The sequence below is a fragment of the Hippocampus zosterae genome, chromosome 5 (genome assembly GCF_025434085.1).
Source record: "Hippocampus zosterae strain Florida chromosome 5, ASM2543408v3, whole genome shotgun sequence".
In the NCBI taxonomy this organism is placed as follows: domain Eukaryota; kingdom Metazoa; phylum Chordata; class Actinopteri; order Syngnathiformes; family Syngnathidae; genus Hippocampus; species Hippocampus zosterae.
In genome coordinates, this window is record NC_067455.1 from 12,399,917 (window position 1) to 12,419,642 (window position 19,726).

At 40.6% G+C, this 19,726-nt stretch overlaps 2 protein-coding genes across 2 annotated transcripts; both read left to right on the forward strand.

Moving 5' to 3' along the window:
• Positions 1-8,148: 8,148 nt before the first annotated feature.
• On the forward strand, positions 8,149-14,287 carry LOC127600762 (trypsin-3-like). Its single transcript, XM_052065552.1, has 5 exons — positions 8,149-8,245; positions 12,274-12,433; positions 12,522-12,784; positions 13,804-13,940; positions 14,024-14,287. The coding sequence occupies exons 1-5, from the start codon at positions 8,185-8,187 to the stop codon at positions 14,171-14,173; spliced, it is 771 nt and encodes a 256-aa protein (XP_051921512.1). The 5' UTR covers positions 8,149-8,184; the 3' UTR covers positions 14,174-14,287.
• A 1,843-nt stretch (positions 14,288-16,130) lies between these two features.
• Positions 16,131-19,638, forward strand: rbm48 (RNA binding motif protein 48). Its single transcript, XM_052065518.1, has 5 exons — positions 16,131-16,293; positions 16,435-16,625; positions 17,245-17,390; positions 17,762-18,312; positions 19,340-19,638. Exons 1-5 carry the CDS (start codon positions 16,174-16,176, stop codon positions 19,400-19,402), a joined length of 1,071 nt encoding a protein of 356 aa, XP_051921478.1. The 5' UTR covers positions 16,131-16,173; the 3' UTR covers positions 19,403-19,638.
• Positions 19,639-19,726: the final 88 nt, after the last annotated feature.

The following is a 19,726-nucleotide window of genomic DNA, read 5'->3' on the forward strand; positions in this document are numbered from 1 at the left end:
TCTGAATCTCTTCCTTTGGCCACCTTATTATTCCTGCAGGGTATCTGATCACTGGCAGGACATAGCTGTTTATTGCCCGGGTCTTATTCTTGCCATTGAGCTGGCTTCTTAGGACTTGCCCCACTCGCTGGAGGTATTTGGCCATAGCCACTTTCCTTGTTGCCAGTTCGAGGTTGCCATTGGCTTGTGGTATACCAAGGTACTTGTAGCTGTCCTCAATGTCTGCTATTGTTTCTTCAGGGAGTGAGACCCCTTCAGTGCGGACTACCTTTCCTCTCTTAGTCACAATCCGACTGCATTTCTCAAGCCCGAATGACATCCCGATGTCGCTGATGTAGATCCTGGTTGTGTGGATCAGGGAATCTATGTCCCTTTCGCTCTTAGCATACAGCTTTATGTCATCCATGTAGAGGAGGTGACTGATTGTAGCTCCATTTCTGAGGCGGTATCCATAGCCTGTCTTGGTGATTACTAGGCTTAGGGGGTTCAGTCCTATGCAGAACAGCTGTGGGGAGAGTGCATCACCTTGGTATATGCCACATTTGATGGACACTTGGGTAAGTGGCTTGCCATTGGCTTCAAGTGTGGCATCAAGTATATATATATATATATATATATATATATACATTCATTCATTCATCTTCCGAACCGCTTTATCCTCACTAGGGTCGCGGGGGGTGCCGGAGCCTATCCCACCAGTCTACGGGCAGTAGGCGGGGGACACCCCGAATTGGTTGCCAGCCAATCGTGTGTATATATATGCCCAGAGAGAGAGAGAGAAAATAAAACTTACCAACTGACTGAAATGAAGTCATTTCCCCCCTCCGAACTGCACCCTTTGCAATTCGAAAACTGCATTCTTCTACGTCTATTTGAATTTGATTACATGTTCAGCCAAAGAATGATGGAAAAGGAAGAGCAGATTGATGATAGTACAATTCAGGCAACAGATGGCCAGACAGATGAATGACCGAGTCTAAAGACTGACAGGTACATAGCCAGACAGACAGACGTTGACAGACTGATAGATGGATGATGGATGGATGGAGTTATGCATGGATGATATCGGTGGAGTGAGAGATAGATAGATAGATTTTTAAATATCAAGAAAGAGCCGGATAGAGAGGTGAACAAATTAACCAACTAAGGGACAAACGGACAAGTCGATCAATTTAGTGATCGAATTGACGCCCTAAGTAGAATTATAGCCAGCAGTAAAGCTTTCACAGAGCAAAGTCAAAAAAGGTCTTAAAAAGAACATGTCAGCATGTTTCTGGTCACTTAAGAATGCTTTTTGTCTTCTTTCTCACAACCATACATTCCAAAAACATTTGGCAGTCAAAGGCCATGCCCAAAAAGAAGCATGTTGGAATCTCCAGATGGGCAGTATCCAGACTGGGATCCGCAAACCATATAATCCACCCACCCAGATACTACATTGGTATGTCGTACATCGGCATGGCTTCAAAACACAGCCCTTGGAGGAAAAAAAAATCATTAAAATAGTTAAAAATAAAGAGATTAGTTTTGACCTCATTTATTTTCAAAGCATAGGGTAATTCTTTCTGACAACTAGCTGAAAGGTCTCGCAGCCTTTCGATTCGAGTGTTTCAACGCGGCGGCGTAACTCGCCCAACACGTTTCAAACATCATGTGGCCAGATTAAAACATAAGTCAAGTCAAGTCAAGTCAACAGTATTTATAGAGCACTTTCGAACAGCCATCGCTGCATACAAAGTGCTGTACATGGAGCGATTTAACATACACAATAAACAGTAAGACGAATCGGTAATAAAGGCGGTGGAAAAGCACCAAACAGTAAAATCAAGGACAAATCATGCTGAGTCGAACGCCAAAGAATACAAGTGAGTTTTGAGGAGGGCTTTAAAGATAAGCGCTTCATCTACTGAATGGGATGAACATATACACATATAACACGAGCAAGCGGAATGCATGAAACGGAGTGGGAGTGTTGGCCCCGGAGAGAGTGAAAATCAATCTCTTGCTTGAGGTCCCTCAAGTATAGCTCTCTACCTTTCAGTCAGCATCTCAGTTTAACCCCGTGGTCACACTTCCTCCCGCAGGGTTAGTCTTCTTGGTTTTTGCAGCCCAACTTGCCGCACATTCATACATCGGTTTGACATGAGATTGTATTTTTTTTGAAGTCTCCAAAGGAATGTTGCAAAACATGAAATGCGGTGTTTCCGTCATGACTGTGCTTCAGCGATGTGATGGTAAAGAAACAGCAGAGGCTTTGAAGCCATGGAAGTAATTCGATGTTTCTACTGAAACTGCATATTCAATCATTTTACTATTAGAGAATATGGATGAGCCAAATTCTTTAATCCTATATTGGTTGACCGTGCCAATTTTATACAGAGTTAATCCTCACATTTTAAAACCCATTTAATCCCAATGGTCACATTTGTAAAGGACAACAATGATTTCATTTACAGGGCTCGACATTTTTTTATTACTGATGACTTAAAAGGGCTACCAATGACACCTGATTGTGACTTTTAAATGTCTGAGAAAAATTTGGGATTAAAACTGACCATTTTAAAACAGTCCACCTCACAAAGGAAGTGAACCCCAAAACGCCCCGTTTTCTGAAGCTGAGACATGATTGACCGTTACCTGAGCCCTGAGCAACTGTGATGTCATTTTCAATCGACAACAGGTGGCAAAATGGCCACCCCCGAGATGGACAAAAACGGTAGATTTGAGATGCTTAACTCATAGTCCACAAACGCAATTTTAATCAGATTGTCATGTTTGATTTCATGGGGCTGTGTAGAACATTTTTGGATTGACTTCCCCTTTTAACTAGGTGACGACCCACTACGAGACAATGGAACTTCCTGTGTTCTTCTTTTCTCGTGTTGCGCTCTTCTCATCACAAATGATTCCAGCTGGTCCCTAGACTTGATAAATTTCAGGCACAGTCAAAAGAAAATACATAACACACTCGCAGAGTCATTGACGCCATCCTGACGTATGCTGGCCTGGCGTGGTCTTCTGAATCTTTGTCATGCATAACAGCGCTGAGCATTTATCATACGCGTTTCAAAAACACGCCAAAGAAAAAACAAAACACATACAGTCGACAAAGTGTCGGTCACGAGGTATGCTGGCCCGAGACTTGGGCATTATTCTGCCGTTTTATTTGCACTTTTGGAAAAAAATACATGCAGCCAAAAGGCACCAAAAGCCAATGAAAAAGCAACCTGCATGCTCAGACTCATATTTAGTCGAATCCCACACTGTACAACTTCAGGTGCCTTTGACTTTAGAGCGGTGAGATTTATAATGATGATTGTACATTTGATTATTTCACAAGTTGGTGTGATAAAAAACAATATGCTGCTCAAAATGGCGAGATGATCAGAACTGCAAAGTAAGCTACCAAGACCTGCCCAACCCCAAAACCGAGTTCCCCGCTAATATACAAACACAACCACACAGGAACAGATCCCTGCCAATAGTCCAGATGTGAGGGGGAGGAAGAATGGGAAACGGGGGGAGTAAGAAACACTCCAAGTCAGGGATTGTGTCCATTTACACACGCTCACGCTCAGCTTGAGTTCGAACAACGCCCTTTTTGAAGTGCGTGGGAGGACTCATCAACAACTATTGCATCTCGGACACATCAATAACCAAAGATTCCCCGTATGCTTGCACTCCGACCAACAAATGAAATGCACTTCAGCAACCTCAGAAAAATGACTGCGTCTAATCGAGCTAAAGTTTAGACAGACGGACGACTTTGTTTAAATTAGATTGAATGTGCTTGACAAATTTTTATCCCCCCCCACCCCAAACCTTTTTTGTACGCGGTCTTCTCACAGAAGCAAAAGACACAGCGTTTTGCTGGTGTCTGTAGGGGATATTAATAGTCATCTCAAGGCTATAGTTTGAGGGAAGCCTTCTGAGTGCGGAGCTTTGCCAAAGTTCTTGATTTACCAACCAAGCCTGCAATTATGCGTACACCACACAAATACCAATTTGGGTGTGTAGAAGGAACCAGTGGAGGCTTTAGGAGAATGCCAGAGCAGAACGATCTACGCAGTTGGACTATGTGGCTTTATTATACATGATATTGGATTTGGGGAGGTGGGGGAATAACCCGTCGTGCTAAAGCACAATGTATGCACGCTCCTGTCTGCGTGTCCTTGTGTGTGGCGCAGTGGCGCGCTAATAACATAGGGGAGTTTCCACAGTCATTCTACTGTAATTCAACTGGTATTTATCATAGCTATGCAGTGCAAAACAGTTAAGCACGCCGCGTTTTGCTTTCGGGGCCTGAGTGAGACGATGGTGATGGAACTTGTGGATTCCGGTTACGGCGGCGTCATAAAGACACAAATAGTGGGAATCCGCAGAAAGCTGAGCCCTCAAAAGTTTGTTGGTCTTGTTGCGGCGCTGACTGGGAGTCAGATCTTGGGCTCCCCGAGTGTGGAACGGTCGGGGATTTTGTTTTTCCAAGTCAAAATGAGTGCCAACTGTGCTTGCCCCCATTATGCCTCATTGGTGTGTTCTTTTTTTTTTTGTTCCACAAAATACACCGCACACAAGGGAAAAAAAAGCTATGCCTCAACAACCAAAACCACTTCCTTACTTTGGTCCTTATATTTTCCACCACAACGTTTGGTGCCTTCCAGCAGACCAAAGGGATATGAATAATCAACCTTGGCTCCATCTGACAGAAAAGAAGCCTGGTAATGCATAAGTCATACAGTGCTTTCTTTTTCTCGACCGGTTTATTTGGAGGCACAGTTGAATGAGATGAGGGGAACCGGAACTGGTTAAATAGGGAGCACCAGATGGTCAAATAAACACAATTCCCTACTCGTTGCAAGGTCAGCGAGACTAAAATTAACATTAGGACCTATGTAATTATCAATATAATTGAGTTCAGACACAAGGCAAAAACGTTTTGTTTTTTAGAAACAAATGCCTTTGACTTATCCAGTTTAATCAATTCTCTGCAGATGTGTCAATAAACAGGCATCTGGGTGTCACATGTCACAGCGAGAAAATTTAACACTTGATTGACTGAATTCATTTCGATTAAAGAATGTATTTATTTGAGTTTACACTCTTGTCCACAACATCCATTTTAATATACAGTCTATAGTCGACAGATTTCTTTGGGAAATTAGGGAAGATGTGTCTGCAGCATGCTTTCTCATGATTTCTCCTGCTGTGCAGGAAATTGAAATGGGGTCACCAGTCCGTGCAAGAACAATAGCAATTATGAACGAGACCAAAAACAATTAGTACCACGTTTTCTAATGGGGGATGAAGCGATGTTTATTCGTCTTAAGTGGATAATGCACCACACGGCAAAGTGGGATACAGTGTCTCAAAGAGGGATGGCCGCGATTTGTGGAAAGCGTGTGTACAGACCTCTGCTAATCATTTGTGCGTCTTTCTGTCCGCATTTTTAGACGGTATTGGTCAACTGGGCAAGATCGATGAACTTTGCCTTTCAACAAGTGGATACAAAAACGGAATGAGACACATGGTTGCGGTTTACTTTCTGGATCGAAGTTTGATCAAGAATAACAAATGCTTTGTCTTGATTTTGCAGTTAAGAATGTTACCACCGGAAAAGAAATAGGATGTTTGAAAAAAAGAACTTCAGACAGTAAAAGGAGTAATGCTCTTGATTTGTAACCACTACAGAACGTGTTCATTGATTTCCTGCGGATGCTGGAGTGATGAGCAAAGCAACGTGTTGAAGTCGAACTTACTAAAACAGAATAAATGAAGGAAGACTTTACGGCTGGTGTCTTTGGCTAAATGTTCAAACCAGTGTACATCATTTATTTCTACAAATATGTTAGGATGTACGGAAACATAAGGCGGCCCGGTAGCCCAGTGGTTAGCACGTGGGCTTCACAGTGCAGAGGTACCGGGTTCGATTCCAGCTCCGGCCTCCCTGTGTGGAGTTTGCATGTTCTCCCTGGGCCTGCGTGGGTTTTCTCCGGGTGCTCCGGTTTCCTCCCACATTCCAAAAAAAATATGCATGGCAGGCTGATTGAACACTCTAAATTGTCCCTAGGTGTGAGTGTGAGTCCGAATGGTTGTTCGTCTCTGTGTGCCCTGCGATTGGTTGGCAACCGATTCAGGGTGTCCCCCGCCTACTGCCCGGAGACAGCTGGGATAGGCTCCAGCACCCCCCGCGACCCTAGTGAGGATCAAGCCGTTAGGAAGATGAATGAATGAATGAATTTACGGAAACATAAACAAAGATGAAAGTTCAGTTATTGTTATGTTTGGTGACACTGTGGTGGCATGTTAACAAAAGACATAGTTGACGTTTGAAATTCCCACGGGTGCCACGTCCACGTGGCCTTTCGCCATTAACCTCGGCAAGGAGGAAGTGCTTTTGCACGTTGTGCCGAATGCGGCAGTAGGTTGCATATACGCCGGATTGGTTGGTGAGCCACCATTATGTTGCATTTGGCAGGTGTCAGGCCGGAACCTCCGATGTCACAATTTCATATTTGTTTCACAAATGTATACTATTGATCAGTCCACATATGTGGGTGCCACTGCTCGCCTCTTGACTGGTACTCGTAAGAGGGAGCACATAACTCCTACTCTACCATCCCTTCACTGTTATTTTCAAGATCCTCCTCTTTGTTTTCAAATCTCTGAATAATCTCGCGCCACCTTACCTCTCTGAGCTCATCCGCCCCTACACACCTGCCCGGCGCCTCAGGTCTGTGGACCAGACTTTGTTAGAAGTACCAAGAACTAAACTGAGGCTCAGAGGGGATCGAATTACTGATTTGTCTTACTGTTTATTGTATATGTTAAATCGCTCCATGTACAGCACGTTGTATGCAGCGATGGCTGTTTGAAAGTGCTCTATAAATACTGTTGACTTGACTTGATTTTCATTCTTTGTTCTGTATTTGTATTTATTTAAATGAATGGCCAATCTAAAGTGTTGAAATTGGTTTGCTCCCATTGACAATAAAATGTGAATGAACAAACATGGCGCATGAACAAAGATTTCGTCCCACTGCAGCGGTATAACAGACACCACTCGTGGTATCCATTGTTATTCACAATTGAAAGACTAAACCGCAGCTCAGTAAAATTATTTCCAGGTCAAATTGAATTCAGAGAAATGAATACAAGAATAGTCGCAGAAGTTGTTCTAAGGAATGACCTGACATGGTGAGTCATACCAATAAATGCTGTTTTGCTTTATTTGAAGTCAAAAAGAATAAGCCCCAATTTGCAAGACGGAGATGGGGGTTTATGCAAAATTGAGGTCAAACCTGCCTGTGCTGGAAGGGAATATGTTGTATTTTAGCCTTAAGTGTATAATCACAGGGTTTGGTTCAACGCACTCTCCCATTTTGCTGTCTTCTTGTCTGTTGTCGAATACCGCCTATATGTTCATACATGAGTAACGCTCTCTGACTCAGAAAGCCACTGCATAATGAATTCATATTTCTGATTTAATAACCATAAACTAAAATGAATTATTTACTGCAGCATACAGGTGACTCGCATTTTAGTTGAGCAATGTGGAAGGTGACACTAAGAACATCACGTGTTGATATATAGCTACAAACTTCCTGCCATTACAATGAGCTATCGACACTACTGAAACAAAAGAACAAACAAAACACCAACATGCATCGAAAAAAATAGCCCAAATTGTAAAGATTGGAATCTGTGAATCAAAGCTACTTAAAGTTCATAAGCAAAGTCAACACATTTCTGTCATTAAACCTCACGGTTGAACATTTCAAAAATTTAGAATAATAATTATAATACATAAGTTATTGATTTATTTTCCAATATAATTGTACATGTTAAAGGTTGAATTATTATTTTCAATATCAACATATTTTGGCCATGAGTCTGTCAGCATGACTAGCCTCGGTGTGAGCTATTTTTGTTGTTGTTTTTCAACAGATGTTTATAGCCGGTAATAATTTTCAAATTGTTTAACATTTAAAATGCATTTTTTTATTTGTATTTTTAGTTTGGTTTAGTTTTTACATGGCTGTGCGAACACCAAATCCACTGAACTGTAAACTTAATCAATTTATGGGTAATGGAGCAGATGTCTAATGTTTGAGGTGTGACCAAAAAAAAAAAAAACCCATGGCGATAAGAACACTCACTTTGCTGAGAGGAATATCCTGAAGTCACATGAACATTGCTGGACTCAGGATGAAGCTGTTGGTTTTCCTTGCTCTCTGTGGAATTGCAGGTAAAGTAAAAATCAATTGCATTCTATAGCAAAGAAGCACAGACTTTTCATAACAATCGCAGCTGGGCACTTAATTGATTATCAATTAATTAGACTTTATTTGTCTGACTGATTGAAAATAAATGTATCTATTTTACTCTGTTTTTTTAGTGGTTTCCATGTCTTGATTGCACTTGACTAACAACAAGGCAGTGAACAGCAAAGTTACTTTATAAAAGCAGTTAATTTTGCCAACTCAGCTATTTGGTGTTAATAAATTTGTACAACTCTTGCGATTTATTTGGTGAGTTTTATTGTCTTGAAAAGAAAGCATGAGCAGAACCATTTTTGCATTGTTTTCTGTGTAACAAGAAAGGAGGGTGGAGCGCAAGGTTTATCGCGCTGAACATTGCCAAAGACACGGTGCCCATTTTAACATTGCAAAAGCAGTTATTTATCGATAGAAGTCATTTCTTAATTTCATGAAATTTACTGGTCACGCCTGCGTGTGACCAGTAAAATATGAAATGAGCTGTCCAATTACTTCTTCACATAGGCTCAAATGGGTTTGGAATTACTTTCTCGCGTATCAAAAAACCCAAAATAAAAATATATCGTGTTTACTTGTTTTGTCTTTGTGTGGTATTAAAATTGGCTTATTATTATATTTGGGGCGTGACTCATAATTATTTCATCTTGAGCTAAATGAGTGTGGATTTAAAGATGAGTTCAATGGTCGCCCTCTGTTAAAGAAATAAAAACAATCACTACGTAATGCCAATCACAGTATACATATTTACCAAAGTCATCGAATAAACCGTTTGATTGACACAGCTTTCCTTAATTAGCGGTAGTCTGGCTGGACTGCTTTGTACAGTATTGATCCTTTACGTACATGTTAGTTCTTTGTTCAAAGCGTCAGCCATTCTTCCAATGATCCAATGGCTGCCTGGCTACTCCTAAATCCCCACCCAGAAAAAAATGGTGTGGTGAATTTACTCAATTTTATTTCTTCCCGTTGTACTGAGGCCACAGAAATGAACCGGGTCATGCAGAAAGAATTCCAATCTTCAACATGGTTCTTGACAGGATCACCAACGGAAACGTCGGCGGGAGACCGACTGAAGCATTGTTCATTGAGGTGTCTTCTTGGCTTTAAATTTGGAGCCAAGGTGTTGGTCGCAAGGAACCTCATTTGGTTCAAGCGGTACCGGTTGATAATGCTTGAAAGTTCTCCAAAATGTCCTTGAAACTGCCATTGACATTTAGAGGGGGTCCTTTGTTTGTTTGTTTGTTTGTTTATTGAACATAAAACATATACAGTAATAATTTGACAGAAAATAAGGTAGATAAAAAAGTAAAAAGAAAGAAATCAGTCTTCATTCAACACAGTTATTATGTTCAAGGGAGTAGGATGAAGTAAAAAAAAACTTATCTAGTCCTACCCCATTATGTGTTTATATCTACTAAATCATTTTTATATCAATCAGAAAAGAAAAAGTAAGAAGAAGTCTCCATTAAGGCTCATACTTTACCCTTAACCGTGATATTTTCACAACTTTTGGTTTGTATCGGGATTATATACATCCTCACCCTGGCACTCTTGTGTCAATTTTCTCTTGTATTCATAATGGATATTGCAATACCTTTCTCTATTTATCAACTTAGTTCTGATTTATCATTATATTTAATGTTTAGAATTTATCATTTTAACTCTGATTGGTGTAGGTTGTTTGTACTATTTTTTTGAATTTGTTTTTGAACTCAGCAAGCGATTTACTCATTTTTAGGTCCGTTTCGAGATTATTCCACAGATTCACACCTTTGCTAGATACACTTCTTTGCTTGATGTTTGTTCTTGTTTTGAGTTTTTTGAATAAGTTGGTACCTCTTAATTCATAGTTGCTTTCTCGAATTTCAAAAAACTTCTGAATGTTTTGGCAGAGCAGGTTATTGTGTGCTTTGTACATTAATTGGGCGATTTTAAAGTCAACCAGGTCATAAAATTTCATCATATTTAATTTGATAAATAGTGCATTTGTGGGTTCCGTATATTTTGATCTATTAATAATTCGAATTGCTTTTTTTGTAGCTTGAGAATAGGGAGTGTGTTTGTTTTGCAGGCATTTCCCCATATTTCCACACAGTAGGTCATGTATGGTAATAATAATGAAGTTTATAATGTGTACAAAGATCACTTATTTAGCACTTCCTTGGTTTTGTAGAGGATCCCTACGGTCTTGGCTATTTTTCTTTTCACGTTATCGATATGTGGTTTCCAACATAGTTTTAAGTCTATATATCCTTTGGTGAACTTGTTGGTGCACATCGAGCACGGATATTACTTTTTGCTCCTCCAGTGCATGCCGATTCATGCCGAGGAGGGGTTGTGGCCACATGTTGTCTCAATCGGTCAAAAGCCGTGAATACTTCCAGGCAGATGGAGTCCAGGAACAGTTAGGAAACTGCCGGCTGTGGCCTACAACAGAACAAGAGACCTAACTAACATCAAAGCAAAAATGAGCTCATTTAAACATTCATTCATCCATTTTCGACATGGCTTTCTGTGTGCTGGGCCGCAGGGAGCCGAGATACCAGATGGCTTTGTGCAAAAGGCAGCCTCATCTACAGGTCACCAGACATTTACAGGGCACATGTACAGTGCAGTGACAAGTATTTACACAGAGGGTCAAAAAAGTTTGGATTTTTTTTTGTGTGTCATTTGAGAACTGCATTTTGTATTTCCTTGGGTTGTCTCTGAGTGATATTGATTTGATGATGTGAAACCTTTGTGGTGATAGATATGCAAAAAAACAAAAATCAGGAAGTGGGCAAATATTTTTTAACTGCACCATTGGGACAGACAATATCCATGCAGCCATCCATCCAAGCGCTTCATCTTCACGAGGGTTGCAAGTTTGCTGGAGCCTATCCCAGCTGTCTTTGGGTACAACCTGAGCTGGTTCCCAGCCAATCACAGAGCACACATAGACAAACAACCATTCACACTCAGAATCACACCTCAGAACAATTTAGGGTACTTGTGTCAAACTCAAGGCGCGGGGGCCAGATCTGGCCCGCCACATCATTTTATGTGGCCCGCAAAAACAAATCAAACATGTCAACTTCCATGATTGATGCTTGCTAAAATCTCGCAAAATTTCAAATTCTTATATATAATAAATACCATACAGTATATTGTAAGCATTTTCTTGTGACCAAAGTCCTCATCACAGTCACTTCAACTATCGTTGAATAAACTATTATTCTTGACTTCATTTGGTTTGACAGTCATAATGGCCCTCCAAGAGAAACGGTGGCTCCAATGTGGCCCGTGATAAAAATGAGTTTGACACCCCTGATTTAGGGTGTTCCATTTGCCTGCCATGCATGGTTTTGGAATGTGGGGGGAAACCAGAGTACCTGGAGAAAACCCACACAGGCATGGGGAGAACACGCAAAATCTGAACAGTAAGGCCAGGGCCTGGAATAGAACCCACGACATCTACACTGTGAAACTGACGTGCCAAGCAGTCAACACCGTGCCGCCGGGCCAGACAATAACTCATCACAATCTCAAAACACGTGGGAAAAATTGTTATGGTCCGATCACCAAAGTTGAACCTTTTGGACATGATTCCAATATTTCTGGTTTGCTTTGGGGCACTTTTTTTTAGAGATACTGGAGAGATAGAGAAGATGGATGAAATGTGAACAATTTTAAATAGCAGCCAGTGTTAGCACAAAATATTAAGGCTTCTGTGAAAAAAAAAATCTTACATAACCAAAACCAATTTCAAAGGTGGCAGTGTGTGTTGACTGCCATTTGTTTGAAGTTTGATTGCGATTGGTTAATTCTGAACAAAGCCACACCCCAGTTTAAGACGGTGCGTGCAATTGTAAAAAAATAAATAAAAATTATAACATATAATTTGAGATGTACAGGTCAATTAAATAGTGGAAGCATGTTTCTATATACATGTACTGTATATATCCACTGTACATGTGATGACTGATTGATATTTACTTTGATGGTTTGTTAACTTTAGTTGCAGCTGCCCTGAAAGATGACGACAGGATAGTTGGTGGGTACGAGTGTCCCAGAAACTCAGTGCCCTACCAAGTGTCTCTCTTCACGGGATACAACTTCTGTGGAGGAGTTCTCCTGTCCCCACAGTGGGTGCTCTCTGCTGCCCACTGCAGAACAAAGTGAGAAAGAAGATCACTATAACCGGTACCTTTTAAATCATGAGCCTCCACACAGGACTATTCATGACGCTTAATATGCCTCATCCAGATCCAATGTCGAGGTGCGGCTGGGTGAGCACGACATCTGGGAGCCCGAGGGCCCTGAACAGCACATCATGTCTGCAAAATTCATTCGCCACCCCGACTACAACCCTCGCACACAGGACAGCGACATCATGCTCATCAAACTGAGTGAACCCGCCTCTCTGAACAGCCACGTGCGCCCTGCGACACTCCCTTCTGAATGTGCCACTGATGGGACCATGTGCCATGTCTCTGGTTGGGGGAGCATCCGCCCCAGTGATGAAGGCTGTGAGTCATGTGACTAAATTCGTGCAAGTCATACTTTTTGGGGAAAAAAATGCATTTAAAATTTTAGAACAACTTTGCTATAATGAGTGACAACACGCAAGATGTCAGAAAGCTTGGTAAGATCGGCTTAGTAAGTTAAAGCAGAGGTGGGAAAAGCATGGCCAGCAAGACACATACGTATGAATTCACATATGAATCTGACCCACGAAGCATTTATATGATCAAGAGTCCTCTATTTGTTGCAGTAATCTATTTTTCCCTCTAAATTACGTACTTATTCATTTAAAACTCTAAATAACAGTTTAGTTCATTGACTGTGAATAACATAAATCATGAACGCATCTGGAACCGAAACAAGTTACATATTGGCTGAAGTGACAATAGTCCATCTTCAATAATAAAATAAAAGTGAAATGTGGAGAGAGTCAGCCCTGCAGCATATAGTCAAGTCAAGTCAAGTCAACAGTATTTATAGAGCACTTTCAAACAGCCATCGCTGCATACAAAGTGCTGTACATGGAGCATCAACCATATCGCCAGAGATAAAGCTGAGAATATCACAGGTGCATTATTGAACACTTGTTAATTATTAATACACGACCATGTTCCCTTGCTATTTCATCATTCGCTATACGTACCATCATTTTTTAAGTGACCCTTTTAATGGGCTTTTACAGTATATTTACTAATTGTGATGCCATTCCGAGAAAAAAAGCATGTGGGAGGGTAAAACCATATTTTTATAAGGTGGTCTCTCTGTATCACCTATTTGCATTTTTTTACGTACTGTACAGGTACCTGGCACTGAACAGGCCTAGCTGAGAATATTTAAAAAGAACAATAGTATAGTAAGTGCTTGGCTCCTCACTTCATTTGTTTGATAATGAGCCATTTGATTTCAGCTTGGTTTTAGTCGACTTTAGAGAAACAAAACAAAAGACAAAAAAAACATCATCAAAGTGTAAAAGCAGATTTGCTTTCTGCGCACACTGAATCCTCACTCATCTATTCTTATTTAGCAAGGTTTCCTCATACGCTGCAGTGCCTGGATGTCCCTCTCCTGAGTGATGATGCATGTTTTAATGCATATCCTTTCCAAATCACTGACAACATGATCTGCGCCGGTTATCTGGAAGGAGGCAAAGACTCGTGTCAGGTAATTTGAAGATGCCACCTCACAGTGTGTTCCTGCCTCTTGAAGACATACCCACCGTCAGAATGTGTTTGTTTCATTCACAGGGTGACTCTGGGGGTCCAATGACATGTGAGGGCGTTCTCCAAGGAATTGTGTCGTGGGGGAAAGGCTGTGCGTTGAGAAATAAGCCCGGGGTGTATACAAAAGTGTGCAATTACGTCACGTGGATCAAGAAGACAATGATAGCAGGCTAGACTTAGAAGACTGATGTGAGAACATCGTGAAATGTCCTTGTGGTCTATCATTGTGGAAACACACAGCATGTGGGTGCAAAAAAAAACTAAAAATAAATCATGTGAGAAGCTGTGCTTTTCTGCCACTTTTTCCCCACACTAGCACAGACCGTGTGAATTCCTTTTTTTATTTGAAACGTTAATAGGTGCAATATAACTGGACTGACATGTTTTTGGTCACATCCAAGGGCTTTCATTCGTGTGCAACGATTTATAATATTGGTAAGCATTACGCTGATGTTGGCAATGCTCAATCTTTTCCAAATTATTTAACACCACCACAAACTATGATTTTATAAAATGGCTGAAAAAAATGGTCCTGAGCAGAACACAAATGTTCTAACATGACATTTACTGTCAAAACAACAGTAAATCACAAGAGCAAAATATACTGCGACACTGTGCACGATGTGGCTTTAAAATTGCAAAGCATTTACACGCTCTGGCTTTTGTCCATAATCACTGAATGGAGAGTGTAGTTCCGAATGTAGTATTTAGTCGGCTTTGCTCTGCATTAAAGTGCAATTGGACGGTCATGTTTTAGTGGTTGTGCGTGAACTTAAATGCAGGGGAAACAAACAAAAAATAGTGTACTTGGTTATTTACAGTACATGTAACAGTAAGTCTTGAGCGACTGAAGGAGCGTGTGTACATGATCTGTGAGGAAGCCATTTGGAACATTATTGGAATCTCAAAGATTTCAGATTTTATTTGAAAGCCTTGTGGATCAATTCAGCTGTCAATAGCCTGCCAATAGGTTAAAAATGTCACAAAGGTAAGCAATCTATTGTCTATTGCAGTGATTCCCAACCATTATTAGTGTGCTGTGACGTATAATCAATTGTGCTGTGGGAAATCATGAAGTTCTATTTAATTGGTCATATACACACACATACATACATACAGTATATACGTGTGTGCGTGTGTGTGTGTGTGTGTGTGTGTGTGTGAGTGTGTGTGTAGAAAATAAAACCGAAGTGGCAGGAGCATCGCCACGCACACTGGCGCAGTGTCCGCCATCTAGACTCAACTGGTTAGCACGTCCACCACCAAATGCAGAGGTGCAGGGTTCAATCCCGGCTTCGGCCTTCCTGTGTAGAGTTTGCATGTTCTCATGAATGGTAGGTTAATTAAAGACTCTAAATTGTCCTTAGGCGTGATTGTGAGCGTGAATTGTTGCTTGTGCTGGGGTAGACTCCAGCTCCCGCGACCCTTGTGAGGATAAAGCGATTCAGAAAATGGATGGATGGGTCATCTATCAATGCCAGTGATAAACAGTGCCAGGCAGAACATTTAGATGCTCTCCCACTAGATGGCAGAATGTACAATTGACATGCCCGTTGCCGGTCAACAGATTAAAAAAGCTGTTTGCTCAACTAGGCAACACAAACCTAGATTTCACACTAGGTTACTTTGTGATCTGTATAAACTGAAACAAGATCATCATTTCATCACACATACATTTTGTGACATTTTTGTTTGATGTGATTTAAGATTTAATGACATATTTTTAAAAACGTGACTATGTTCATTGGAAATTGGGAAACACTGTTGTAAATTTTGGAACATCTTGACCAGTGTCATGTCTTTTCTTTTTCCTAAAATAAAACTCTGAGTTATCAATTGATTTTCAGGAGATGTTGATAAAGGTCAATTTGTCCCCAGATTGCGGAAGGACGCTGCAATTGCGCAAATGTAAATGGGGGACGGGGGGGGGGGTCAATCTGGCTGCGCCCCACCCCACGGCGAATGCCAGCGTTCCCCGCTCCGTTCAGTTCAGGGTTCAAATGCCATGGAGCACTTGAGACACTTTCTGTACTGAATATACTATTTTTTAAATTACTTCCTGTCGTACTTCAAAACAAAAGCACAACAGTGAAGTGTACTTCAAACATCCAGTTGCTTTTGACAGTTGCCTCTTATTTTCAAAGAGCGCTAGCGGAAACACATTTCCACCAAGTATGGCGGCGTCGAAGAGTCGCTGCTGGAAAGCTCCCGATGTTTACAAACACCACGAACAGCGAAAAGTGTGCATTTCTCGACCCAAATATCGAGAGGGGAGGAAAGCCAGGGCCGTAAAGGTAATCTAAAAAGTCGTGTCATCTTATATAAAGTCGAGAATTGAATGTGATCGATAGCTTTGCTTTCTTGTCCTACGCAAAAGAAGGTAAACGCACATCTTTGCAGTGGGCACAGTTTATTCTCTTCTATCTTCTTGTCAGGTGTACACCATCAATTTGGAGTCGTGTTACGTGATGGTGCAAGGGGTCCCCGCGATTGGAGTTATGACTGAGCTCATACAGCTGTGCGCTTTGTATGGAGTCGTGCAAGAGTATAGACCCTTGGACGAGTACCCCGCGGAGGAGTTCACGGAAGTCTACCTGGTCAAGTTCCAGAAGCTCACTAGTGCCAGGTTCATTCTATTGTTTCGTGACAATAATGCAATAACGGTGGTAAAAGGATTCTCAATCTGTACTTAAGAAGTCCAAATATTTGCCTTAAGAAAAAAAACATACTGGTGAAGGTGAAAGCAGAACTCTACTCCTGTACTCAAGTAATGGTAGAATACTATTTCACAAAAGTAAACATTGCATTTTGTCAATGATATATTATCAATGATATATAAACTTAACACATTGAAAGAAAAAAAACACACGCAAAATAGTTTCCTCTATAATGATTCACATAGTGCTGGTACTGAGAAGGAAAAAAAATTATGTATACTGCATGTCTTTTTTTTTAACCAAGAGAGAGTTTCGGCCCAAAAATTTGCAACCAAAACAACTTATCCCCCCCCCCCTTTTTTTGCTAATGTTGGGAAGTGAGTTATAAAAATGCTAACATTTTCTAATATAGGTCTTAAAAGTCAAAAGCTGTGAGAAAAATAAATACTCATACAATTCAAATACGTAAAAAAAATATCTACTTCATTGCTGTAACAAAAGTATTTTTACCTTGTTAAAATGTTATCGAATGCCTCACAATATGAATCCCATCTGAATAACAAGGCTAACGCAAATTGTCTTTTTCAGAGCTGCCAAACGACATATGGATGAGAAGAGTTTTTATGGCGGTGTGCTGCATGTTTGCTACGTCCCGGAATATGAGACTGTGGAGGACACCAGGGTGAAGCTGCAGGACCGGAGGAGATACGTAATGAGGATGGCGGAAAAGAGAGGTGCACGCCTACTCTTAGTATTCAGGCCAAACTGAAAAGAAACAACAAGAAAACAAGAAAAAAAAGATTGATTTTTATTTTATTAAAATTATTCTCTTTTATATTTGTATAAAGGCATCCCAAGATTATACATTTCGTATAAGGCTGAAAATCAGCATCGGTTCAAATCAAGTCAAGAAATAAAATATTTTCTTATTGACTTTAGAAATTAAGAAAATGAAAAAGAATCTACTCTTTTTAAAATCATACCGATCCGCTGAAAAACATGATCAGCCTCATTTCCAATCCAAAAATATGGTGTATTTGTCTTGCATTTTCCCAATGTATGTTTTACATTTTTTAATTGTAAATTTGTATTCTTCGATCTAAAGTCCAAGAGAGGGAGCAGGAAGCGGCAGTGAACAAGGAGCCCACATCAGCAGAACCCACACCGGCTGTCATCACCACTCACTATGAAGCGAGTGCCCATGACAATGAAGGAGCATGTTGGAACGTGGACGATCATTCATCATTTCCTCTACTGCCACTTCCTCCTCAGGAACATCACAACAACACACACAAACGACACCAAAGGCCTGTACAAACGGAGGACAAAATGGGAACACTGCACAATGCCATTGCTGATGCAAAAGAGGCGGCCGCATCAAACTTAAGCCTTTGCCAAAATCACTCACATAAGTCTGTAGGTCCACGCGTTACACCGAGTTCGAATCAGCCGCCTGCAGTCACGTTTGTACCGAGGACGACACACTTGGAGAGCAGAAAACGTAAAATGGAAGAGCTCGCGTCACACTCGCCGGTTGAGCTCGTTGGGAAAAATGAGCCACTCATCGGACCAAAACTCGAGTACACTCCTGAAGTGGACATGGACAACGATTCTCTGAACACAACTGTCAACCTGATAAGGAACACAATGAAAAAGGTAGCATGTCGCTTTTGTCTTGTAGCATATTAGACGGTACTAATTAAAGATTAAGATTAAGAATGGACTTTTTCATATTTGTCAACAAATATTTGTATTAAAGAAGCCATCGATAACAGTCGATGATTAGTATACATAATATATATCGCCTCCTTTTATAGTTGAGAATTGGGTCAATTAATGTCAGTAATGGTCAAAATGCAGGGCAACCAGCAGAGGTGCTGATTGCAATTTGGAGGCTGTAGACCACGGCTGTCTTAACGCATTTTCGTCGCAGGCCACTTTGGAGTTATGTCTTCCCTCAGGGGGGCCATTATAACCGTGAAACTACAAAAATCTTTCATCGTCTCATTGCATTTTTACTTGAACAAAACAAATGAAGGTATTACTAGTTTTGAAATCAGCATGGTTGAAGACCAAAGTGCAGGGAAGCAGGGAGGCTAGGCAGGAGTGCAAAATGAATTTAAAAAAAGAAAATGGATGAATTCTTCAAAAACAACAAGGCAAACAAAGCAGATGAAATCAGAAATACAAACTAACAGATCATGACATAAGTGAGGGTCAAGAGCGCTTTTCTCCACCAGTGTCCTTCCGCAATGATCACTTTTTCACACATCACTTTCCGTCTCTGTATAGCTTTGCTGTGTTATAAAAAAATGGTGTTCGTTTGTGAGTTTTTTTTCTTTTATACACAACACGGAGTTATTTGAATGATGGCAAGCTAGCATTCATGGGATACTTCATATCCACAATCTTTGCATTCACATTAGCAGATATCCAGTACATATCAAGATTTTCATTCGCATTTGAAAGAGGCCAGATTCTGATCTGATGATATCAGATTACATGCGTTTTGTTTTTTTCAAATTCACGCTGCTGTAATGCATATCCAAATTATGAGAGCAAAAAAAGAGCAGCATAAATCCAGCCTTAGTCAAATGCTCATCCCGGTTGTCATTTAATTTCTTTATAATGAATGAACGTTCCTAAATAAGATTACTTTTTTTGTTGTTGTTGTGTTTTATAGGTGGAATCTGTTCCGGACCTCAAACCAGTGGGGAAGAAGATTAAACCACGTCGGCGAATTTGATCTTGACTTGATATTCTCATCACATATATTCATAAAACAACCACTGAAATGACTACACATCTTTTTGATTTGACACATTTTTGCATTTTCTTTCCATGCTTGTGTGCACTCTAAAACAGTTGAGTTGAATCATGAACTCGTTTTTTTAATTGTTTGTGCTGGGTCAAAATTCTGGGTTTTTTCTTATGAAAGTAATGAAAATGTTGGTTCAAATTAAACCACGACTTTTCAAGCAACCGACCTGTCACGATTGACCCGCTATCGCACTTGCACGCATACAAACACGCATGACACGATGAGCAACAGCCATAATGTCCCAGAATA

Excerpts from the sequence above, each read along its gene's own strand:
- rbm48 (XM_052065518.1), top strand. The coding sequence starts at position 16,174 with ATGGCGGCGTCGAAGAGTCGCTGCTGGAAAGCTCCCGATGTTTACAAA. Across the intron at positions 16,294-16,434 it reads GGAAAGCCAGGGCCGTAAAG|GTGTACACCATCAATTTGGA; the intron begins GTAATCTAAAAA and ends TCTTCTTGTCAG. Across the intron at positions 17,391-17,761 it reads GAGGATGGCGGAAAAGAGAG|TCCAAGAGAGGGAGCAGGAA; the intron begins GTGCACGCCTAC and ends TTCGATCTAAAG.
- LOC127600762 (XM_052065552.1), top strand. The coding sequence starts at position 8,185 with ATGAACATTGCTGGACTCAGGATGAAGCTGTTGGTTTTCCTTGCTCTC. Across the intron at positions 12,434-12,521 it reads GCTGCCCACTGCAGAACAAA|ATCCAATGTCGAGGTGCGGC; the intron begins GTGAGAAAGAAG and ends TGCCTCATCCAG. Across the intron at positions 12,785-13,803 it reads CCGCCCCAGTGATGAAGGCT|CAAGGTTTCCTCATACGCTG; the intron begins GTGAGTCATGTG and ends ATTCTTATTTAG.